General features: G+C 39.4%; 1 protein-coding gene and 1 pseudogene across 1 annotated transcript; one reads left to right on the top strand and one right to left on the bottom strand.

Annotated features, from left to right (window-relative positions):
• Positions 1–704: 704 nt before the first annotated feature.
• Positions 705–2,079, bottom strand: LOC133713955 (uncharacterized). The gene is made up of 2 exons (XM_062139973.1): positions 1,505–2,079; positions 705–1,193 (listed from the first exon to the last, which is right to left on the bottom strand). The coding sequence occupies exons 1-2, from the start codon at positions 1,917–1,919 to the stop codon at positions 1,069–1,071; spliced, it is 540 nt and encodes a 179-aa protein (XP_061995957.1). The 5' UTR covers positions 1,920–2,079; the 3' UTR covers positions 705–1,068.
• Positions 2,080–3,499: 1,420 nt separating this feature from the next.
• On the top strand, positions 3,500–5,514 carry LOC133716498 (very-long-chain aldehyde decarbonylase CER1-like; annotated as a pseudogene).
• The last annotated feature ends 21,378 nt before the right edge of the window (positions 5,515–26,892 follow it).

Genomic DNA, 26,892 nt, shown 5'->3' with positions numbered 1-26,892 from the left:
TTGGAGCTACTGCTTCAAGAGGTGGAGAGCTGATGGTTTCAACTGAATCCGTCAAAATACCTCCTGCTTGTGTGACTTCTTCTTCTCCTCTTTCTGATTCCTCCCCCTCTCCATGATACAGTTCTTCAAAATATGAATTCTCCCCCTGAAGAGTTGTATCTGAAGAGGAAAAATAACTCATGTCCTCAAAGAAGGTAAAGTCCATAGTGACATAGTACTTCCTGGTAGGTGGATGATAGCACTTGTATCCCTTCTGATACCCTCCGTAGCCAACAAAGACACACTTTAGTGCCCGGGCATCCAACTTAGACCTCTGGTTTTTAGGAACATAGACAAAGGCAACACAACCAAAGACACGAGCTGGAAGATTATGAAATGAAGGTAAGGAGACATGAGATGCAAGAACCTCAAATGGAATTTTTCCCTGAAGGACGCTAGATGGAAGACTATTGATAAGATGGGAGGAAGCATGTACAACATCGCCCTAAAGATACTTAGGCATATGAGCACTAAAGAGAAGAGCACGAGCCATATCAAGTAAATGACGGTTTTTCCGTTCAGACACTCCATTTTGTTCTGGTGTTTGTGGACATGTAGTTTGGTGAACAATCCTATGGGTTGTAAAAAACTCTTGGAAAACATGATTAACATATCCCCCCCCCCCCCCCGTTGTTAGAACGAAGGACTTTAATGGTGCTATGGTATTGTGTTTGAACGAGAGTACGAAAAGTTTGAAAAGCTGGAAAGACTTCATCTTTGGTTTTTAGAAGAGCAACCCATGACAATCTCGTACAATCATCAATAAACAACACAAAGTATCTCATACCCGACACAGTGGGTTCTCTAGATGGCCCCCAAACATCAGAATGAATCAATTCAAAAGGAGCAACACTTTTATTTGAAATACTAGGAGAGTAAGTAGCACGATGACTCTTGGCCAAAACACATGTTTCACAATGTAAAATAGACTCATCCACACCAATAAACAAAGTAGGCATGGTTTTTCTCATAAGACTGAAGGAGGGATGCCCTAAACGGCGATGCCACAACCAAATTTCACTTAGCTTATCAGAACTCGAAGTCAAAGCGGTGCGGGACTCTGCTCCTGGTTTCTCTCCTGCGTATGTCTGATCCAGATGGAACAACCTGCCCCTCAGATACCCCCGACCGATTATCTCCCTGGTGAGAAGATCCTGAAAAATTACATACATAGGATAAAAGGTTACGGAGCATTTAGACTCAGTATTCAACTGGGGAACAGATATCAAATGGTGAGACAAGTCAGGCACATATAACACATTATGAAGTTCTAAGGTGGGAGTAATACGAACTGACCCTGACCCTAACACAGGAAAGGCCTCACCATTGGCATTGGTTACATAGGACACTGGTGAGGAAGACAATTCAGTAAAATATGATTTGTCATAAGTCATATGATCGGAGGCACCAGAATCAATAATCCATGTATCAGAACCAACAAAGTTAGAAACCTTTAAAGCCATACCAATTTTACCTCGACCAGCTATGGAGGCTGTGGGAGTAGCTCCACCTGCTGTATGATGATCTTGGCCAGCCACTCCATAGAAATCCGGTTCTTGGACCAATTGAACAGCAGCTGCTTTTGCCTTAGGACGATAACCTTGCTTTTTAGGTTTAAGGTGTGGGTTCAACTTCCAACAAGTCTCCCGAACATGCCCAAGGTCATTGCAATAAGAACATTGAGGTCGAGGGCGGAAGCCTTGTGGGAAACCTTGCTGATGAAGTGGGGCTGAACTTTGCTGCTGAAGGAAAGGTGCCGGTGACTTGGCCTGAATGGCTAGGCTAGATACTTCAACCTGTGCATGTTTGACACTCTCCTGCTGAGACTCATCCTTGCGGATGTATGTAAAAGCTGTGTTCAAACTAGGAGGGTCTGTCATTCTGAGCAATTCTCCCTTGGCACTGCTATGCTTCTCATCAAGCCCTCTCAGGAAGACATGTACCCTTTCTAGCTCCTTCTCCTTCTGGTACCACACAAGATCTTCCTGATTCTTGATCTTGAAAGGACGCTTCTGATCAATTTCAGCCCATACATTCTTCAGCTTGGTGAAATACACAGCTACTAGTTGCCCATTCTGTTGCATACTAGCAGCTTTACACATCAATTCATGAACCTGTATAAAATCAGACTCGTTGGTATACAAATCCCCCAATGTCTTCCATATTGTTTCAGCAGTCTCACACTCTTCCACCAACTGTAACACATCTTCAGTCATGGCTTTGAACAAGAGAGCCATCACAGATCCATCATCATCCTCCCATTTAGCATAGGCAACCACATCTTCCTCACCAGGAGCTTTGGTTGTTCCATTTACATGCCCCATCTTGTGTATGCCACGAAGATGGATAGACATAATCTTCTTCCATGTTCGAAAATTGGTACCATTGAGTTTTGGACCACCAAAAGAACCACCATCTGAACTTCGAACAGAAACCTCAATCTTTTGGACCTCATTGATCTTAGAACTCTGTCCTTCACTATCATCACCACCCATTGCAACAATAAAGCAGTAAAATCACACAATCACAGAATATGCAGCGGAATGAAAGATTTGTCTTTTTTTTTTTTTCTTTTTTTTTTCTTTTTTTTGGAACCTGTTGTTGACCGGGCGGGTTGACTGGACTGACCAAGTGAAGCCGAGTTGACCGAGTTAACTGGGTTGACTCGGACCGAGTTAGACTCACGAAATAACCGAGTTGCTGGTCTGACCGAGTGAGGCGAGCGACCGGAAGAGCGACGCCGGATTGAGTCGAGTCTGAGCACGATCGTGGACTAGAGCACGGCCGGAGATGGTTCAGGTGGCCGGACTGGTTTGGGTTGAGTCAAGGCATGGCCGGAGAAGACGAACTGAAGAGATCGCTCTCTGGTGTCGGAGACGGAGGCAGACGAAGGCGGTTTGGGCAAGAGACGAGGCCGGTCTGGACTAGAGAGACGACGGTCTGAGCAAGGGAGCCGGCGGCCTGAGGATGGAACGATCTGGGTCTGGAGGTAAGGACGACCGTTAATCGCTGAAGACGAAGATGAAGCCGAGAGAAAAAGGACGTCTGAACGACGTCGTTTTAGGGACTGACCCAAAAAGCTGGGTTTTAAACCAACTGACTTCCTCGAATTGAGAAAAGATTGAAAGAAAGAGACAAAGCCCTTTTCGGAACTTTGCTCTGATACCAAGTCAAATATAACAAGGTTGAGAGATTGAATTTTCTGATATCTTATTAAACCCATTCTGTGGTGTATATAAACAGATTACAATCGTACTACAACTATTGTGTACTACTGTACTACACTACATATACAAGGTAAGTAATTACAACAATATATTCCCTTGTAATCTATTCCAAATAGGGAACTACGACTCACGCTAACATCTTGGGAGCTTTAAGGTCTGCCTTTCTCTATTCTATGTGAATGCTTGCTAGCTAATGCATGTCTCTATATATATCACGGTTATATATCACCAGCATGGTACGTATTTACTTTGTGGACTACTTTGGTGCGACTGAAGTATATGAGGTTTTGTTGTTGCAGTACGTGGTGTTAGCTCCTTGGGTGATTCACAGCACATACTCATATATGTTTGGAGAAGAAGGCACAGATCTATTTTACGTCCTCGTATTTCCATTTCTGTTGTGAAGGATGCTCCACAACCAGATATGGATCTCACTTTCTCGCTATCAAACTGCCAAAGGCAAAGGAACAATCGTGGACAAGGGCCTCGAATTTGAACAAGTCGACAGAGAAAGAGATTGGTTAGTGGTGTTTGCACCGCGAACTTAAACTAATTAAGACTCGTTCTCAGTTTAGTTGAAGTGAATGGTTGTTTAACATTTGAATTGATTTGTTTTGGACAGGGATGATCAAATCATATTCAATGGAATGCTGTTTTACATAGGCAGGTTTCTGGCCAGGTGCGTCCTGCCTAGGGCTCTAACTGATGACCTACCAATCTGGAGGGGAGATGGGTTGGTCATGACGATGCTGCTTCATGCTGGTCCGGTCGAGTATCTCTACTACTGGTTACACAGAGCACTTCACCACCATTTCCTCTACTCTCGCTACCATTCTCATCACCATTCCTCCATTGTCACTGAGCCAATTACTTGCAAGACATATCTATATATTCCAAGATTTGCATTATGCCAATAAGCCTAAACTTTGGAGATACTTGATGTATTTGTCAGGAAAGATTATTTTTCGTCCTCTCATGTTCAGTTGCATTTCAAATTTATCTACACTATTAGTAAGCGATATTGATGTTTACTTTATATCCAAAAAAAAAAAATGTGTACCTTCTATTTTAGGAATATTGCCCCACATATAAGGAGTAATATCTACTGATCTACAGAACGTGCATTATATATAAATATCTTGAATAGATTTAATGAAATATCAATGAGAATGTCCCTTCTTAGTCTTTTCTTCTCAAAAAAAAAAAAAAAAGCAATAGACCTTCTGTTTTCACTGTTTGGTATGTGAAAACTTCAATTCAATGCTACTGTAAAGACCGTACAGATGCAATAATGCAGAATTCATATTAATCTAGCAAAAAAAAAAAAAATCAAGAAACAAAAATTTTACTTCTAATTTATTCTTGACAAGTAAAAGATCCAGAACAATACGAATAGTAATTTCAATTACTGACATGGATCGATGAATGTATATTTCAGCTGTGACTCACCCATTTGCGGAGCACATAACATATTTCATGCTCTTCGCAATACCAATGGTGGCAACTCTGTTGATCGGAACAGCTTCCATCTCATCCTATTTTGTTTATATTACTTATATCGACTTCATGAACAACTTGGGACACTGCAATTTCGAGTTCATTCCGAACTGGATCTTCTCTCTTTTTCCTCCTCTTAAGTATCTAATATATACTCCCTCGTAAGTTTTCTTCAATAAGACAATTTTGTTCTTTATTATTAATTGATGTTATTCAATGTGTTGCATACGCATAGACACTCAAGTCCTACATGTAGGAACGCACATTATGAAAAAGACATTCAAATTATGGTTATAAGTAACCACCAAGTTTGTTTTTTCCTTGTTGATAAGCTTGTATCAATTTTTTTTTTTTTCTCAAATTTCTCAAAATAAGCGATCGCGAAATTTTGTTGGTAAGAATCTTTTTAGTGCAGAAATTTAAGCATTGTAGCTGTTTCTGTATGATTCAAACGTGTTTGATATGCAGGTACCACTCTTTGCATCACACACAATTTCGAACCAATTACTCTCTCTTCATGCCAGTCTATGACTATATATGCTTTAAATCCGAATTTATTGGTCCTTAGAAGCATGTTTCTAGGCTTTGTCAACCTTTGAAATTATGTTGTGGGCAATTGTGATGAATAGATTGATAAATTGACAACTTATTAGTCTTGTTGCATCTAGGATTTAAGTGTGGTAACCATTAGCTAGCTTAATTGTAGCTAAGCTTGCTTGGGTCTCTATTATCTTGCATTCTAGGTCTCTAATTTTGGATATTGCGGCATTAACCGGCGTAATGCCCAAATTAGAGAGTTGATTGTGGCCCTAACCGGCATAATCGATACACCGAAAGGATAATTGGTTTAGTAGCCTTAACCGGTACTAGATACGGGACTTGACACATATAGGAAATGCATGCATTTGTAAAATTGGCATTGATATTTGCAAGATAGTTAGTGTGAATCACCCGACACTCCCATGTTCCCATTAATTTGAAAACCCAAATTTAATTTTATAGTTCGTTAATTAGTTGTTTAGTTTACTTTTCGGTTGCGTTTAATTTAGTTAATTCCCAATTCAAAACTTCCTACAATTTTCGACTCATTTGTGCATATCCACCACTAGGCTCTTAGTTTTGATTAGGCTTTGGTGAAAACTAAAGCCGAGCATTGCTAAGGCTTGGTGCCTTACAATAGCATTTTTATTTGATTTTATTTTTCTTTTCTTTGCTTAGTGACTCTAGTTCCGACCACCCAAGGATTGTGGGTTAGCCACTAATCCCCGTGGTACGATAAACTTTAGGCTCAATATTTCCCTATCTTGACAATGATACGTACGCTTGCGTAAATGTGTATCAAGTCAGAAGGTCGAGTCCTTCTAGCGCCAATGTTAACGTTAGAGTCCGCGGGGGTCTCTAGTTAGCTTTAGAGAGAGAGAGAGAGAGAGAGTGACACGAGATGTATAGTGGTTTGTCTCCCGCCTTAGCGGGAAACTACGTCCACTTGAATGTTACACTAGTGTGTTGAGCCTTGCGGCCCAAGGGGATTACAAAAGATGTAATGGAGTGTTGTTCTAAGTGGGAGGAGAGTTCCTTTTATAGGTGAAGGAAGCCCTCTCCTCTACATTTTCTTAGATGTGAGATGTTGAAATCACTATTCTAGTCTAGAAAGCATGTTTGTGAAGGCATGTTGGCAAGGCCGGGAAGGTGGCTTCCCGGCGCGGCGACGTATTTGCAGCTTCCGGATACCGTAGCGTAGCTTGAACATAGGGTTACAAGATGCAAGTAGCGGTTGGGCCTCTCCATGGCTTGTGGGTGTCCCAAAGAGGGTGTTACTTATGCTTGGTGAAGTAGCAAAGTAGCTTGCTAGTAGAGGTATCTACATTTTTATTGAGCTAAAAAAAACACTATATTTAAACTATTTATATTTTGCAGGACACCGTGGGTAACATGTACACCAGCCAGGCTACCTATTTGGGTGACAATATTTTCTACTGTTATTCATTACTTTATAAGTCGTGTTAGTTAGTTTATGTTATTCTGTTTAGCTTGTTGTTTGTATGAGCATAATATATAAAAGCTGTTGTTTATTTGTTAAGTATCAGTATTACATTTGTAGTCTCACTTCGTGTAGGATTAAGAGGGTTGTTTCTTTTTCTAATTTAAATTTCTAACGAGGGTCAAGGCTTCTATGTCCCCCCTGACTAAGTGTACTAATTCGTTTCATTATTAATAAAAAATTCTCAGACCGTCGAGATTTCCTTAAATAAAATATAGAAACTCTACCTCAAAATAGTTGCTGCAAAAACATTAATGTTCAAACCATTTTTAAATAAATAGTAGCTTATTAAACGCACGCACGCAGAGTAACAAAATAAAATAAAAATGATATACCATTTTCACATAACCTATATAATAAAAATTAAAACAAAATAAAAAATAAAATGCTAGCTAGGTAGAGGCGCAGAGCACATTATCTAGCTATTGTCCAAACAAAAGAAATAAAAAAAATAGAGCACGTTATCCCTATTTCGAAATCCAATCTTTTTTCTTAAATTAAAAAAAAAATATTTCCCAACCTCTATCTTCTTCTCTGTATCTCTACGTGGATATACTGAACCCACATATTCCTCTTCTCCTCTTCTCGTTCTTCTTCTTCTTAATCAACCCCAAACCCATCTATCTCTTTCTCACATTTCTCTCTGTTTCAGTCCCAAAAAGCTCTGGCCATTGAAACAAGAAAGCTCCCATCTTTGAAACCCCCCAAACCTCTTCAAAGCTGTTATGCCATCGACCCTCCTCTCATATCAACCCATCAAACCCATCTCAGTATCTTCACTCCCAGACCTCCTCTCTTCGAGTGTATCCATATCTGACCTCCTGGGTCTACCTGGAATCCAACCACCGCACCCTAAACCCAACCGCCTAGCATATTCTCCCCAACCGCCCACGCCTAATAACCCACCTAGGCTGCCCACTCGCCAACCTAATATCAGGCCGCCCAACATTAACGCCTAGCCATTAATCAAGGCGGTTACTCGCCGTCCAGCGCCTAGGCGGCCTGGGAGGTCAAGTTTTAGAACACTGATATATATATATATAAACAAGCCTTTTCGAAATGAATTTTGTACTGTTCCAAAAGAATGATGTCAATATGATTAACAACAACCAACACATCAATACAATATATGTTGTCTCAACATGAATGTGCTTAACACAATAGAAAAGAGTTAATACCATTGCTGGAAGTGCTTAACACAATAGAAAAGAGTTAATACCATTGCTGGAAATCCAAGCAAACCACAGAAAAAACAAACAATTGTAGTGCAACCACTGTCAAACCAAAAAAACTCATTATAGTAACATGGTTCAGTACAACCTAAATCAACATAAAACTATCTTTTAATATTTAATCAAACAATAGATTCATCAACTAATCTTTAAAATTGGTACATTCAAACAATAGTTACAAGTAAATCTCTTTCATCTAAGAGTAACTACAATGACAGTGTTTTACATAAACCTGTTATCTAAATTAATTATTAACAACGGTCATGTTGCGTTATACTTTGTTTTAGACGACATATGTTCCCTAGTTCTTCAAAATTGAGTACTTTAGACGACAGTTCCTTGCATTGCATTTGTTGTCTGAGCTCTATATCAACGACCGTGATTTTTCGTCGTCTGAGTGGCTAAGATACGACAGCCACCTAGACAACATATATTTTTTCATATTAGACAACGGATAATATTTGTCGTCTAAAGCATTTTTTGGAAGAGTGATTGAGGTAATTACATCAGATATTAGTATATTGGATAGCCATTGTGGCCCATTCTAAACCAAACTTAAAATGCAGGTTACAAAAGCGCTTTTCTAACTAAATATGCGGTTGCCTAAATACTTTTCCTAAGAGTGTGTTTGGATGAGTGAAAAAATGATGGAATTTAATTGAAAGTGAGGATTTCATAATTCCTAAAAGCCAATTCCCTCGTTTGGCATTATTAGATTGGTAATTTTAAATTTCTCTGTGGAAAAAAACAAAGGAATTCGTTATTTAAATTCCTCACTTCAATTTCCACCAAAATAGGTGTCATTTACGAATTCCTTTGCAGTATTCAATTTTTATTTCCAAAACAAGACTTTTTTCTATTTTATCTTTTTATTTGTTTTAAACTTTCTTAACTTATTACATATTTCAAATCCTAAATAGATGCAACCAAACAATATAAATTGCAATTAATGGAATCTTAAATTGATGAAGTTAAAGATTTCATCATTTATAAATTCCTACGGATTTTATAATTTTCTCATCCAAACGCACTCTAAGGTATATGTACAAATGACTAAATTGAAAAAGCAGGAAAATGTACTCACTTTTCCTTTTAAATGGTCTTCCACTGTCCAAACTAGAAAAATCTCGTAGCAAAAGCTGTGCAACCATCTTCAAAATGCATAAGAATGGCAAAGAGGAGAAAGAAAGGTGAGCAAACTCAACTCGAGTAAAGTCAAACTTCTTCATGTCAAAAAACTGTGACATGAACTCGACATGGGAGTGACTAATGGATTAACACATGACAAAACCCATGTGAATATCATCCATCTTAGTAAAAGAATGGTTGTAGTGAAGATTAAAGCCCCCTTACAAAATTTTAAATCTCTTTGTTTTGTGCACAAATACATACAACTAGGGCAGTGCTATATACAACCTCGGTAAGTGTGTGTTAGCCGCACTTAGCCATGTGGCAGTTCTTCCTATTAGGTCTGTGCTCTCTAGAATCTGGGAATATTTTTTTCCTTTATTTTTGCTGGGTTGTAATGTTCGTTGGGTTTATGCCTGATACAATTTTATATTCCTAATCTGCCCATGGTGCTATTTAGAAGCTTTGGAATTCTGTTAGTTCCGTGTTATAGCTTTTGTGCATTTTCAAGATTGTTTTTTGGTTTAACGTACTTGGTGGATTTATGATTGATCAATTTGGGTTTGATTAGCTAGTGTAAGATTCAAAACTAGTTTTGAATTCTAAAATTGTAATGGGTTTCATTACTTAATTAGCAGCAATTGTTCTACTGTGGAGAAGCTCTAGGTTTGGGAAAAAAAAAAAACATACCAGGAGGTCAAGGGATACTTTTTATTCATTTTTACTTTGGTAATTTCAAACTTATTCTTTGTGATCATGTAAACCTCATGAGATCTTAGAGATGAAGGTATACAGAATGAGAAGAGTGTGTCAACATTGCAGAAGTTAGGGATGAAGAGTGCAGTAGTTTAAAATAAAAATTTCTTCATAAACAAATTGTTTATATATATGGCACATAGAGGGTAAAATAGGCAGAGAGAAATATGTACATGAGAGAGAGAAATGTGTTGGTTGCTTTAGTCCATTAACAAATGAAAAACAACTACATGACTAAGTATGGCTAAGACACACTCAAGCGAGGTTGTATACAATACTGCCCTTATCATCGATGATAATTTTACTCTTACTGAAAATCACTCTTAATGAAAATCACTGAAAATGTCCAATATAGGAATAAAATAAAGCAAAAAGGGAAGCAATGGCCGACTGGCACAGACTTTTTAGGCAGCCATATCCTGAATGTAGGACCACAGTTTTTCTTAAATTGTTTTGATACAACAAAGAAAAAACTATAAAGAAAACCCACGGAAACAACCCCCGCCTAGTTTTTTTTTTTTTTTTTTTGACGAAAGGAGGTCAGCCCATTATATAGATTCAGCAAGCAGTACAAAAACGAAACACCCTTAAGGGGTCGACAGAAAGAATCGTTTCTCAGAGTACCCTGAGACTCCTATTCTAAAACAAGAACAGGAACCCACTATACCCCCAATACACCCACCTTTTAGACAGTTCACGCACTTTAATTCCAAACAAAAATCAGTAATCTCCTGGATAAAAAATCAGCAAGATAAAAAACCCTCAGAGATTATGAAATTTGCGACCTAACAAAATGAAATAATAATTCGAGGTTGTCGTCCTGAATCCCAAATCTTTATAATAAATCCACCGGGATCCCAAATGCAAATCCAGAATAGAAGAAGCCCACATTCTGCAGCCTTAGACAACTCATTAGGGCCCAAGCCCAAGTCAGAAAAGTAGAGCCAAGCCCAAACCCAATTAGGGTTTACCATTATAGCCAACGCATTAGTGACTCTGGTCGTGCCGCCATCGCCGCACCCACCTGCCACCATGCCTCCGGTCAACCTGCCCCAAGGAACCAGACAACTCCCTACTCCAACGCCACCAGATGACAAGTGTGAACCAGTCGATCTTGTTGGGAAAATTAGTAGAATGGAAATAATAACCCCAACCACAAAAGGATAATATGCAAAGAAATAAAGGGGTAAAAGAAAGAGAACACCGGATATAACGTGGTTCGGCAATGTGTCTACGTCCACGGGGCAGCAACAACAAGAACTTCCACTATGATAAGGTGGGTACAAGAGATACACAACTTCAAGAATACTACTTGAAGGAAACTCTCTCTCTCACACTTGTTTTGCTACCTAACAACTACAACACTCTCAACTTGGATGAAGATGAGATTGGATTGGATCGGATGAGACTTCATTGGAATAGGCAAATGACCTCTCCATATATACACCAAGGAGGAACCCTCTAGATGACTTCATTAATGCTCCATTCAACCACCTTCATTTAATGCTCCTTCATGAATCTTCCACATTCATCTTGGTCCAAGCACTTCAAACTCTAGAACCAAGAGATGTTTGACCCCTCATAAATTCCTTGTGGGAAACTAGAATACATTATTCTAGAACCAATAGATCATTCATGAACATTCTTTGAATTTGGTTTGGAAATTTAACAGATCTAGCCAAACCAACGACCCTGACTTCCATAGCAATAGCCAACCCAGACAGAGAGATGTCGCCTGCATCAACAGCTTGGGGAGACACATAGCCCCCGGAAGAGTAAGCCTCTGGCTGCCCTTCATCTTCCCCACAACTCCGGTAGCCTTGCATCTTCTCCACATGTCGGACCAAGAGAAAGGACTCCAACCAAACCCGATCCAAATCCGGCTCAATTGAAACCGTGAAAAGTCCTGGGTCCCAGATCCTCCAACCACCAGTTCAGTTGGCCGCCGAATGGAACTCAGCCTCAAGCCCTGTTGTGAAACAAATTGAGACGAAGGGAAAGCCCCCGATCTCACCTTCAAGGAGAAAAAAGAAAAAACGGGAAGGACGGCCTGGACCGTACCCGAAAGCTGCGACACCAACGGATGGGCCGGAATTTTTCTCCATCGGAGATGGAGGCAGGTACAGAGACGCCTAGCCATGGCCGGTGCTCCCTAAACCCCCGCCTAGTTAAATCCATATGAACGCTGAGAACATAGAAACGGTGAGGCAATGAAACTAGACGGAAGGAGATGATCTCTCTTGGCCAAATGCAGCTAACTTATCCGCCACAAAATTGGCTTCCTGAAAGATATTCTGAAATCTGGTGAAATTAAACTTTTCCGCTAAGCATTTGATGTCATCAACAATGATCTAGATCCTCCAAGAAATAGAAGTTTTATTAAGAATACAGTTTTTTCTTAAATTTTTGGCGGGCCTTTGGCAACTTGTTAGCAATGCTTCTTTCTCTTATTGTTATGTTGACACTAGTTTTTCTGTGTTCATTTTCTAGATGCAAAAGTAGAGAAGAAGGAGCAGAAGACCAGTGGTACAATTTATTTTCTTATCCTAGCTTTGATTTAGTCTCAATATATTTGCCTGTGAAAAGAATTCAAGTCTCTCTTAGTATGTAATATTCACATTTATTGCAATGGCAGAAGGGAACAAGCGAAAGAATGAGTGCGGTGACTCAGTGGCAAATCCAGGATTACAACCTTGGGTGAGCTTCTTAACAAAGAAAAAAAAATTATAATGGAGAATCTCGACAATGCAAGAGAAAGATACACCTAGTCAGGGGAAACGCAATGAGTACTCTTACCCCTCAAATGCATATGCAAAACTAAAAAATAAACTCAACCTAAAAAGGTGCTCCAATCCAAGGATCGCAGCAAGCCCACAATGGCAATTTGGTCAACCCAAAAAAGTGCTCATTCACACTTTAAATTATTGGGAAATTCATAAAAACATAAATAAGATCAATGAACCCATGATTGCTGCCACAATGAAATCCCAAAAAGACACAAAATTCACAACCTAATTCAACCTAAAAAAATTTCACAATCCCAATTTGGTCCCAATCTCATACCTCCAATTCTGCAAAATCAGAAAAACAATACTATAAGAGCTTAAAGACAAAACGTGTTACTGCTGGTGATCTAGCGGTAGCCAAATCCAGTTAACGCTGGTCTTAGCTCGGATTGCTACTGGAATGAGCGTAGCGCTAGCGTCACCTGTCAAGTGAAATACAAAGGGTGTCAAAGGGGAGACCGCAGCTGGCAGTCTTCTCTGCTCTGATGCCTAAGTCAGTCAACGTATTTATGTTGACAGAGTAACGTTAAGTAAATATTAAATGTGTAATGAATGAGGAGAGAGGAATGAACCTTTTATAGGTGAGGGAGAGACTGATCTCTTCCTTGTCTTCGATGTGGGACTGATGTGCATCATGTTGCAACTTCTGATGCTTCAATGAGGTGATCTTGGTGTAGTGCGTGGCGGCGCGTCAGTGGTGGTCTTGGCCTGAGCCTGAGCTCAGGTGACAGCCCGCCTGATGGTGTTCCCAGAGGTAATACCCTTGACGGTGCTGGTGCCTCTAGCGGCAGAATGAGATTGATCCATTGTAGCTAATTATGCTTAGACAATATATTTATGTAAGTACAAAACGAAAGACTAGAAGAGCTTGATTTAATTCACATTTCCACTACCAATCAATCCACTCTCCTTTAAAAAATAAAGCTTCTAATACAACATTCAATAACAAAAACCAAATGTTCAAAATTGAAGCCTAATTCACAGCTCTTTCAAATTCAAACTGTCCAGAAATGAAATGAATAAGCATCAGATTTCAATAGTAGTCTGATCCTAAAATAAAAAAGTATAACCAAAACCACAAAAATCGAGAGGAAACACCGAAATACAGTGACGATAATTGGAAAGAAAAGGTATTGAGAGATCCTGAGGAAGAGAGTTTTTCCGGGTGGAAGAAAAATCTGGGATTAAAGAGATCGACGGTGTGTGAGAGAACAAGAGGAAGATAGTCTCTGACTCGCTGCACTGAGCCGCTTTTGAGAGAATGCGAGAGTTTTTTCGGGTGGGATTGACAAAGCCAAAATACACTTACAAAGAAAAAAGATAACATATACATAGGTTTTTTTTTTTTTAGCCCAAAATCTCGGTAGGGCTCTTGCCCAATCATCTCTCTATCTAGATCCGGGCCCTAGTAGGGTGGTCTGGCATCTACTAGACTAAATAGACTATTTTGCATATTCATTATTCTCTTTTTTTTTATTTTCTGGTCTGATTCCTTTTTCCATAGGATTGTACACAGAAATCTTGTGAGGATGCATATGGCACTGATTCTTGAGCCTTATAAATTGACAAGGATAATGAAAGGCAGCAAACCCTTTCAACAAAGAAAGACGTCAAACACATGGATACATTTTCCTGTGCTTTATATTGGGCTTTTATTTTAATTTTCGTATCCATTTGTTCTTTGTCAACGAAATCTTGTGAGAAATGCTCCTTTATGTAGGTTTAAATATGTTATTAAGTTTGTTTGTATGGTCATTTCCTTGATGGTGTGCCAATTCAGGTATCCATTCTAAAATTTTAACAACAGTGAGTGAGTGAGTGCGAATTCAAAACAGTCTCACTCACTCTACCAACATATTAGAATTCGCACTCACCCTATTTAAAGACAAAAATACACTCTTAGACTCCTAAAATTCAAAAATTACCTACTGCCACTTAACTCTCTCTCTCTCTCTCTCTCTCTCTCTCTCCTAACCACAATGCTCTATTGCCAAATTCTGATGAGCAGGCGATAATCGAAGCCACCGGCACATGAATCATCCCGACAAAGGCCATTCCGTCAACGGGTCACTATTGTCTCTCTCCTCCTCCTCCTCCTTTCTCTATCTCAAGATCTCTGACGAACTAGACTGGCAGCAACAAGAACTTGATCGCTAGGAGGAGCAACCCAGAGAATGAGTCAGAGGTGCAATAGTCAAACCCGATCGCGAAGAGGAGCAATCTAGAGAACGAGTCAGAAGTGCGATAATCGGAGGTTTGAGAGAAGGTGAATTTGGATCAGACTCTGCTTGGCCTTTGATTCTCACAAGGTGGACATCAGCCCAGTAAGGATAGCAGCAAAAAAGCTCAACCGAGATTCATTGATTCATGCCCACCAGGTGTTTGTGATTCATTACTTTTCAATTAATTATATATATTGCTTTCAGTTTATTAAGGGCTAGTTTGGGATTGCTATGACTTTTTAAAAAAACTGCTGCCGCTGTGTTGTGAGAATAATCAGCTGTGAATTAAAACAGTTTCCTGTTTGGTAAATAATATTTTTAAAAGTGTTGTCAGTATATAAAACAACTTAAGAGCGTGTTTTGATCCACAACAGCTTCTAAAAGCAACCTTTTGGCTGCTTCTAAAATTTGCTTCCAGTGACCTATAATTTTCAATTAAAGCTACTTTTTATTTATTTACCAAACAATAAAATCTAAAATTTTAGACAAAAGATGATTTTTTTTTTTAAGCGAAGCAATCCCAAATGGGGCCTAAGATCCCTTTCTGGAAGCTTGGAATATTAGTGGGGGTATGTGGCACCAAATGATTCATATAAAGTATTTGATTCTTTCTCAACTTGTTTATGTAATATGTAGAAACTATATACACATATAGAGCTCCTAGCATCAAACTGTTTCAAGATTATATGCTCCATCTTATATTCACTGACTGAACAGTAAATATAGTTTCAATTTTTTGGTGTAGTTCTTTAACATTTGGGTTGTACGAGAGAATGTCCATGGCCTCAACCAATTTACTTATATTAGTTGACATTTGAGTCCATACAGGTATGCCTATCAAGAAAAAGAGTTATTTTGCATCTAACTAATTGGTGATCTCGATCTTTCCTCACAACTACTTTGCTTAATTCCATCTGGCATTAAATATTGATTAGGACATGAAGATACTCAGGAAGTGTTCTATAGGCAGCTTTGTACTAAGTTAGCACTCCTTTCTTAATCAATAGTAGCTCTCAAACTCAAGAGTTTCGTGCCAGTTACACATACTGAGGTTCTTGTTTGCCTAATTTTAAATCTTTAGGTCAAGAAAAGAAAATTTGTTTTTGGTGTGTGTGTGTGTGGGGGGGGGGGGGGGGGGGGGGGGAGAGAACAGCCTACAGCATATTGAGTTGGTGGGTAAGTTTTTTTTCATATGAAAAGTCCTTTTTTTCCTTCCCTTTTTGTGTATTGAAGATTATGGATGGTGTGTGTGTGTGTCCATGAACCACAGACTATTGAGTGGTCCACCACAGACTATTGAGTTGGTGGACCACTCTCAAAGTAAGTTTTTTCATATAAAAATTACTTTTTTTTGCCTTCCCTTTTTGTGTATTGAAGATTACAAGCTATCTCATATTGAATTGGGTTTTGGGGGAAATAAAACTTTCATTGACTTTTATTGGGGGGCAATAAAACTTTTATTATGGGGCTTTATTGGGGTCAATAAACTTCCTAAAACACAGACTATTGAGTTGGGTCCATGAAGCACAGACTAGTGAGTTGGTGGACCACTCTCAAAGTTTTTTTTTTTTCATATGAAAAATCCTTTTTTTTCCCTTCCTTTTTTGTGTATTGAAGATTACAAGCTATCTCATATTAGGAGGCAATAAACCTTTGATTGACTTTTATTGGGGCAATAAAACTTTCATTGACCTTTATTGGGGGGTGATAAAACTTTTATTATAGGGCAATAAAAGCTTTTATTGCATGTCAATAAACCTCTTAAAACTTTTATGAGTCTATGACGACCTCCCCGTGGACCTCCAAAGATGGTCCAGCGACCTCTAGCAAGGTTCTGACAAAGTCTGGGAGTTGGTGGACCACTCTAAAAGTAATTATATATATATATATATAAACTCCTCCTTTTGTTTTCTTCCCTTTTTGTGTACTGAAGATTCAATAGATCACAAGCTATTCTATATTGGGGGACAATAAAACTTTTATTTGGGGGCAATAACAGCTTTTATTCGAGGTCAATAAATTAATCTCCTAAAACTTTTATGAGATCTCCGATGATCTATCCCCTGGACCTCCAACGAGGTTCCGGCAAAGTCAGGTGAGGTTCTGGCAAACTCTCTGTTGCAACAAAAAAAATCACAAAGCCCAAAATTGCTGGTGGGATTACAAGAAAAAGAAAAGAAGGAAAAGCGACGTCCAAGTTTAGGAGATGGATTTGCTCAATTATTCCTTATGATGTTAATCTTGGGGAATTCAAATTATAGCACTCAAGTTGCCGTAATGGAGTTAATTATGCATGAAATGGTGACTTCAAGATTAGTTGCAAGACAAAGTAACAAAAGCAAACAGAAAGCAAGTTTAGACAAAAGAAGAGGCCAGGTACATCATCCCAAACAAAAGAAGAGGAAGCTGATGAGATCAACCACGGTCAAAGTTGGAAGAGATAATGCAGTTTTTAAATTTCAAAGTTGTTTGGCTCATGCATGCAAATTAACGTCCAAGATGGTTAGTTGGACTTTTCAATTATGATAAGATCAAAGCCAAGCTTGCTGTCATCAATTCAAATCTCAGCACCAAACTTGGTCAAACCGATTTTGAATATCAAATCAGTTCAAATTCAAATCGGGGTCATCCTCAACTCTACCTCATCCATTACTCCCCTATAAAAGGAGCTACTACACTGACGGAGGGGAGGAGAGAAAAAAAAGGTAGAGGGGCAGAGAGAAAAAAAAAAAGCAGAAAAGGCAGAGATAGGAGGAGAAGCTAAAAGAGAGAGAAGGAAGGTACCGAAAGGCTAAAAAATAGAGAGTGCAGAGCAGGAAAAAGAAGAAGAAGGGAGGCGAAAGAAACGCAGCAATCCAACCGGAGCCGAAGCGCTGCAGTCCTTCCTTACAAGCTTTCCAAGAGAAGCTGTTCACGGAAAACCAACATTGCAGGAGCAAAAGCTTCCAGCAAATCACAGGTATATGATCTTGGCTGTCTCCTGAAATTACTGATCTTTTCTTTCATGGTACAGACAAAAGAAAAGACGTGTCCCTTCTATGCTTTGCTCTCTCTAGCAGTGGAGTCGTTCCGCTACTTTCGTCCTCATAAAACTCTGTCATCTGTCTACATGTTCTGAGCAAGACAAAGCGTCGGCATCAAGTCTTCATTCACCATGACGATGTCTTCCACACTTGCTTCGTCTTTTGACGCTTATATGCGGTGCGTCTTGCATATATGTGGCAAAAGCGAAGCGAGCTGGCCACGGTCCGACAACAAGAGGAAGACGAAGACGTCCAAAGAAGAGACCTACATCATGGCTCCCAGATCGAGGCAATGCTTTCCTGGTGAAGGACCACTACGTCAACAAATGATGGTGCCCTCCTAATGAAGGACTGATGGTGGTGCTTCTTCAACAAATGATGGCGCTCTCCTGGCAAATAAATGCAGCGTCTCTTGTACCTGTGTCACCATGGAGCTATGGAGATCCTCGAACGGTCGCAATCTCGTATATGATATATGTGTATCCACGAGTGTATGACCAATCGGTGGAATGTCATGTCATCTGTCACCACCATGGAGCTATGGAGATCCCCGAACGGTCGCAATCTCGTATACATGAGTGTATGACCAATCGGTGGAATGTCATGTCATCTGTTCTGAAAGTCAGCAAGGTCACCGCCCAGAAGCCATCCACCTCCTGCCTTCCTTTCCACCGCAACAAAACAAATGACCTTGCATCACTTGCAAAACAAGCCACCCAAAAGCATATGTTTCTCCGTCAAATTGCAGCAGAGCAGAAGCCACAGAGTATGCATAACTGAGGTAGCCATGCTGCAAGTTTCTTTGAGAACAAGCTAAAAATAAAAGATACAAGAAAGCATGCGACAATTACATTTAATTAAGGAAAATTTTCAGTTTAGTACCCTGTGGTTTACATTCGACATCATGTTAGTCCCTCCCCTTTCAATTTCATCAGCAACACCCCCGAGGTCTCAATTTCGATCAGCCGTGCCCAATTTTTACTGTTCCGTCCATATTAGCCCGTCAAGTGATGACGTGGAGTGACCAACTGGTTGAGTGGGGTCCACTTGAAGGCTAATTTGGACATTTCACTCAAATTTTCATAAATTTTTTTTTGATGCTTTTTCATAAATATTACTTCTCAACTCCTTTTATCTCGTTATTGACTTTGTACATCTAATATTCGTCTCCTACTACTTTTCACTGTGCATCATGGTCGTGTGAAACTGAGGAACCTAGATGAGATTCTCAGCATCTGTTCTAAAAGCACTATTGCAGAAGCTCAAAGGTAGCAAACTCACTTTTCAAATCTTAAAACTTATCACAATAATGGTTTCAAAGCTTATGAACAATTGATCCCAATAGTCAAATTCAGAGCTAATGATCAAATGAACAAAATTCCCAGATGCTAATGCTAAAACCAACAAATATTATACAATTCCAGCTAAGAATATTAAGATTCAGTCTTTTGCAAAGAAACTATGATATGAATATATCACAATTGCAAATTAGCTCCCAATTAACTACGAAATAGATATAAATTGAAACCCAGAAGCCAAACTATCACAATTTGATTGAAAATCGAAGTGTTTCTTCGATATAAATAAGGGAGAAATTCCAAAGAGCAAACCTTGAAAACCTAGTTCTCCCCCATGCCAATTGCTTCTGATATTTCTCCCGCACAACAATTGGCGTCTTCCCAGAACACGATTGGCCGTCAGTAGCAATAATTTGCACGATGGTGAAGCGGTGAGTCAGGTCGGCGTTGTAGATCTCAGAGAAGCTTCTGGTAGAGAAATAGAACATAGCGGCGAGCTTGTCCAGGTCGCTCTGCATCAGAAGCTTCCTGACCCATCTGGAGATCTCCAGCTCTGCATCCTCTCCTTCCTAACCCCTTGGAAAGGCATGTCCAGCTTTCGGTGGTGGAGTTAAACTCCGGTCGGCCCAATTTCTCGGATAAGGATTTGGTGCCAGTGAATTTGAGCTTGATGGGGAAGACCCATTTTGTTGGTGAGGATTTCATTGGATACAAGAGTGGGTTGTCGGGTTTGGAGAGGAGGGAAGTGGAGGAAGACGACGAGCCTTGGAGATGAGCTTGCTGGGTTCTTCGGAGTTAACCATTGGAGCTTAGAGAGAGAGAGAGAGAGAGAGAGAGAGAGAGAGAGAGAGAGAGAGAGAGAGAGAGAGAGAGAGAGAGAGAGAGAAGGTGGTGAGGGGGCAGTGATTTTGGTCGCCGGATATTGACGAGAGAGGAGGGCTAGAGGAAGAAAAAGGAGATTGGTCAGTTTAAGAAGTAATATTTATGAAAAAACATCAAAAAAAAATTATGAAAATTTGAGTGAAATGTCCAAATTAGCCTTCAAGTGGACCCCACTCAACCATTTGGTCACGCCACGTCATCACTTGACGGGCTAATATGGACGGAACAGTAAAAATTGGGCACGACTGATCGAAATTGAGACCTCGGGGGTGTTGCTGATGAAATTGAAAGGGGAGGGACTAACATGATGTCGAGTGTAAACCACAGGATACTAAACTGAAATTTTTCCTTTAATTAAAGAAGCGGAAATCAATTCTCAAGTAGCCACGAAGCTTGGCGGTGCAGGAAGGTCCAAAATCTGCAGATAGCAAATAGATTGTCAAAGTCAAAGCTTTCAAATATGTGGTTGAACACGTTTGCTGCAAGTCAGAGCAACTGAGATAATTGTTTAATTAAATGTGCTGCAAGCTTTGAAGTTTGAAACAAGGCAAGGCGGTGCCATACTCTGACATTGCAAGAAGACAAAAAAACAGTGGTTTGATAAAAAGAAGACCAACTAACAGCCATGAGGCTTGGCGGTGGGAAATTGATCAACACACTTGGTTAAAAAGTCTCATATGCATAATTGTCGAAACATGGTGCTACTGTAGCTTTGAACAAAAAGAAAAAACAGAAGCTTTCAAAACATGCAAATCAAGTCCGCATACAGAGAATCACTCTACGATCTGGTCTCTTTGAGTTTCAGTTTTGTGCAATATATGAAGTGAGCTCAAATGGGTGCAGAAGTAAATTAATGGGTGTCCAGATCAATCTATGCACTACAAGTTTTTGGGCCATGTTGAACCACTCGTCCGCAAAGTCTCGCAGCACTACAAAGCCCACTCTAAGTCAGTCCATTTCAGAAATTCGGGCCTGGCTGAATTATTCATCGACGAGTACAAAAAGTGACACAAAGCCCGTTACAAAGCTCAGCACACTGGGGGCTCAATTCAAATCAGCAGACGCCCTATAAAAAAATGTGTTCACAAAAAAATATGTTCTATTCTGCGGGTTCAAAAATATATCCGTGGAATAAAAATTGGTACAAAATTGAAAATCTCAAAAACAATGAACTACAATGGTTTGATCCTTATTTCACAGGGTATGTAGGCAGTCTAGCGACCCACTAGATGCAACCGCAACTCCAAACAGAATCCCTGACTCCACCAGTCAAATTCGACCAGTCCCAAATGAATCACTGACTCCAGTCAAATTCTCCCAGCACCAGAAAATCAAATCATTCCCAAATCACACGAAATTCAAAGGCTCTAAACCTTTCAAATCTCCCAAACACAAATCCAAAATAAATTCGTCATCTACCCATTTAAATCTCAAATGCCGGAACTACATGTGGTTTGATCCCGCAAAGGGTATGTAGGCAATTTAGAACCAAATTTATCTAGATGCAACCGCGTCCTAAACACAAAATCAAATCCCTGGTCCACTTAAACCAAATTCGTCCCAAACACTACTCTAATTCCAAAATCAAAGCCCTTCAATGAGTCATCCACTCATTGGAACTCTTGAACTACGTGTGGCTTGATCCCTCTCCAAGGATACGTAGGCAACCCATTCAAATATCCGGGTGCAGCCGCAAAAACAAACAAACACACATCCCAGCAATTGGTTTCTTCATAAATGGAATCAAAGGGTCTTCCCTTGAAGCAAGGGATTGTAATTAAGAGACACATTCTGTCTTGAATGGGTCGAACCCAAAATAATAAAAACTCTATTAACTAAATGAATACGAGTGAAATTATGTTGGGTGACATTTACGCTCACTGTGTGCAATTTTTACTCAACACTCTCTGGTGATCCCACTATCTCCCCCACTTTACCTCTATGTGAGAAAGGAGGAGAGGGCAAAATAGTCTCAAAAATAAACAAATAAACAATAAATTTTTTTTTTTAAAAAAAAACTTAATTGGGTATTAGGCAATAAAGTCAATTATCTTATGGGTAATGGGGGAATGGGGAATAATTTTCCTAAAATTAGGGTATTTGGACATTTTCCCTTTATAGTATATATGTGGGAGGGGTATACTAGAGTAATGTACGCTGAGTAATAGCTTTCTTTGTTGGCCGCTTAGGGATATGTTATTATTGTGTTGCTTGTTGAATTGCATAATTGATGACATTTAATAAAAAAAAATGAAAGAAGAATGTTTCATCTCATGCTGATGCTGAAACTAAAGATCTAACAATCATATTAACTGTTCACACATGGTGTTGTTATATGACCTAGTGACGCTCTGCTAGGGTTTACTCAATGGCTAAACTTCCAAATTTTCCAAACCTTGATGGCCATCGTCATCACTAGTCCTGTGGCTAATTGTGTCGTCCTGCTTGCTATGCTTGATTTGGGTTATGGAGAGCCACCTTGGTCTGGGGCTTTTCTTTACTCCTCTGTCGTTGATTTACTCCCGGCGTTTTGATTGGGAGAGAGTGATATGGTGGACGGCTTGTTTCTCAGACTTTCCGAAGAGCGTCCGCTATGGCTGGATTCGACCTTGGGACGTAGCTCAATGGAGGATCCAACTGGGAATTGGCTAGCTGGAGATTTGCTGGAAGAGTTCGTTGGCTTTCAACTGGGGTCGATTAACGACAGCGAAGGTTTGGGGTTAACTCTGCTGTGATCTGATTGGGTGGATTATGGGTTTTTGACTGGGTATGGAGATCTGACCCGGTTTGTTTCTGTTGGCGGCTGGGACGGCGTCTCACTGGGACACGGTGGTGGAGGCCTCTCGGCGGCGGTGCAAGCGTGCGGTGGCGGAGACCTTGCAGCAACGGCGCGGGCTCATGGTTCTGGTGACCAGAAACTGTTGGGTGGTGGTGTTGGGGTGTCCACAGCAGTCTCCATGCTTTGGGCCTTATTCTAGGTTATGGGCTACTGGATTGGTATTTGGGTTCCAGAGTTGTTAGGCCTGAGATGGATTCTTGTTCATGGGTGGGGCTGTTGGGCCCGTACTTGGATGTTGGGCTTCCTGTGGGCTGGATATTGGGGTGCATGGGTTTCTTGCTAGACTGAGGTTGATTGGAACTTGTCAATTTGGGCGGCTCTGATGAATGAAGACGGAGTGGATGCTGATACATCATCATCTACTCCAAATGTTGTTTAATTATTTATCTTGGTCGCAAAGACCAATTTCTCTAAGGGTTTTTTATTCTGCTTCAGAGTTTCTAGGTCTTTGTTTAAAATAATGGCGCATGGACTTTCTAAAAGGTGGGTGTACTGGGGATATCCTGGGTCTTATTCTTCTCTTCAGAATAGGTTTTAGGGTTTTCTAAGGAACGATTCTTTCTGTCGACCCCTTAGGGGTTTTTAGGAATAGATAGTAGTGAACTAAATGAGACAAATAAATAAGGGAGTAGACGGATATGGACCAGAGTATCACTTCGTAGTTAATTTAGTGACACTTGGCTTCGTCAAGCTATGTAGTAAGGTATTTTCTTGCACACTTCCTTTTCTAAAATAAATGTTTATTCATATATGAGTCCTAAAAGGAAGTTCTTAAAGCTTCATCCTTGAACAACAAACCCTAGCATAGTACCCACCGCCCTGTATTCCTAAACACTATGCCAAAAAATGCTTCAGACGACAGACCATATCTGTCGTCTGATGAAGTAAAAATCTGTTGTCTAAGTGGCTGCCGTCTCTAAGCCATTCAGACGACAGATATTCTCCGTCGTTTATAAGCTACTCAGACGACAGATTCAGTTTAAGTTCTGTCATCTGAAGTACCTAATATTGAAAAATCGGAGTCTATCTGTCGTCTGAAACACCATACCACTACATATTAATGTTGTTGGAAATTGACTTCATCAACGGATTCAAAAAATAACTGTCGATGTAGTTAATGTAAGATGACGGAGTTTTTGTTGTTTCTGTCGTTTGATTGAACCAATATTAAGCTTAGTTGATGCTTCTGTCGTCTGATTTGAAGAACAATGACAGTTTTAGTTTTTTTATGTTGTTTGAATGTCACTTAGAGTATAGTCTTACTCAAATTTCTGTTGTCTGAAGTAGTATTCAATCTCATTTTTCTGTTGTTTGTTTGCACTTTCAACCATTGTTTTAGTTATGTTCTGTTGTTTGAAGTTGGTAGAAACAACATATCAACACCTACTTCTGTTGTCTGAGAGCTATTTGACCTCTACTTTTCTGTTGTTTGAACGTGCTAGAAACAACATATCAACACCTACTTCTGTTGTCTGAGAGCTATTTGAACTCTACTTTTCTGTTGTTTGAACGTGATAGAAACAACATATCAACACCTACTTCTGTTGTCTGAGAGCTATTTGAACTCTACTTTTCTGTTGTTTGAACGTGATAGAAACAACATATCAATCACCTACTTCTGTTGTCTGAGAGCTCTTTGAACTCTACTTTTCTGTTGTTTGAACTTGATAGAAACAACAGATGATCATTTGTTTCTGTTGTTTCTATTTTCTTGATACAACATAAACCTGCATATATCTGTTGCCTTTCAACCATTTCAACATCAGTCATTTACAATCATCAAAACCATAAAATTGGAATAAAATCTGCATTGAAAATGATGGCTACGTTTCATTAATTGCATCAACATCATCCAAAATACAATCCATAGTTCCAACTCTAAACCTAGCCAACAGTTACATAATGATCAAGAGAACCAAAAAACCATCTCATCGATCTCGATCATATATTTACCTAATATTGCACTAAGTCAAAAACCTATAAGGTAAAGAAAGAGTAGCTAGGCAAAGCAACTGCATGCATAATTTAGGTTCATCAACACTTTCCATCAGTTATATATAAATGCACAAAAGCAGTTCCTGGTGCTACTCATCTACCTTAAACAGAACCAAAGTTAGAACTTCATAACATGATTTGCCCATTCAGCTCGAACCACATCAATATCCTTCTGTGTGTAAGCAAGATTTGATTTCCTTTCCCACTGAAACAAGCAAATGCAGCAAGTTATTATGATGCAAATGCAGCAAGTCCATTATAACTTGGTAGCAAACCTGAAATATGCCTATAATATGAACCTTATCATGTTGCATTTGCTTCTCAAAGTTACTTGCAGCAAGTCCAGTACCTTATTATGTTGCATTTGCTTCTCAAAGTTACTTGCAGCAAGTCCAGTAAATCAACCTTATTATGCCTATACTGGACTTGCTGCATTTGCTTCTCAAATTTACTGGACATAATAAGGTTCAGTAACTTTCAGTAACTGAAATATGCCTATATGCAACTGATGACAAAGTGGAAACACCAGAAGAAACTCAAGCTGCTACTTAGCATGTCTTTTTAGTTTTTAATACTCATGAAGCTAAAATTGATGGGTAGAAGTACATATATTACAATAGTTTCAGAAAAGCAACGATATGACTAAAGCAGAAAATTCAGTCTTCAATCACAAGAACTATACCAGAAAATCAACCATATTGTTGTAGATAGTTGTCCAATCTTGTCAAAATTGCATAATATCAATTAACAGAGATGAAATATATGTTTTACCACTCAATTTGACTAAGAAGAGAACTTATATTACTGCATTTTCTTTAGGGGGTAGACGAAATCAAATTCCCACATGTATATAAATGAATTTGAATCACACACAGTTGAAGACAGTAAGCACCTATAACATAATTATTAGTGAAAGAATGTACAAGATCAGTTTGGAAACACAAGCATTTGGAAAAACACAAGTATATCTGTATCAAATAGTGGAAAAACAACAATTCTGGATACCTCTACAGATCTTCCCATCTTTGCAGGGCAAAGCAAGTCTCCATCCATTATTATATAGGTTACAATCTGAGAAAAAGAAACATATTGTATCCGTTACTCTAACAATAAGGCTACAAGTCTCCTTGGTATGAAATTAAGAGAACTAGAATATGGGGGAAATATTCTGATATTACAAAATGCAATTATTCAGAGAGAAGTTATACACATAATGATGCTCACATTTAACCCAGAGCTTCATACTCCATGATTAAAGGACTCTGAACATTATAAATAAGGTATATCAGCCAAGAAACTCCTTGAGCCTGCTTCAATGGCTCAATGATGCTTACATTAATGACCTCTAAACAGGAATGCCATTCTTTCCTACAGTCAATGATATGAAATACATAAAGCTAGATAATTTGTACTCTATTAGAAATGAACTGTCTAGTTCAAGAGAAATATTCAAAGAAAGTTGGATACAAGTACTTCTTGCATCAAGAACTTCTTGCAAGTACCCCTTGGATCACATGACTTTATTTTGTACATGCCACTTTCTTGATCCAGCTTAGGCTATTCTAGTGGAAGGTATAATAGAATGAAAAAAACTCATCAAGACAATACTATGGCATGTGTATTTGTTAGTAATGCTCGATTTGTCTTCTCAAAGAAGGATGATCATTAGCTTCCCCTCCCCTCCCCTCTCCCACACCCGATATAAGATCTTCTTTTCTGCGTGGTGGCATGAGTCAAGAAGGTTAGGAAACCCATTCGCCGGCTACTGAATTACCTAATGGCACCTACTCCTTGTGTTCGACGTCCGACGGTCCGAAGAAGATGGTGACAGATAAATAGGAAGACTAGTTGCCTATCAATTATTATGTTATGATTGGTACACCAAGCAAACAAATCACATCAAGAATTGTGACCTTATAGAAATTAA

The sequence above is a fragment of the Rosa rugosa genome, chromosome 6, assembly GCF_958449725.1.
Source record: "Rosa rugosa chromosome 6, drRosRugo1.1, whole genome shotgun sequence".
Classification (NCBI taxonomy): Eukaryota; Viridiplantae; Streptophyta; class Magnoliopsida; order Rosales; family Rosaceae; genus Rosa; species Rosa rugosa.
This window is presented reverse-complemented; position numbering and strand designations above follow the sequence as displayed.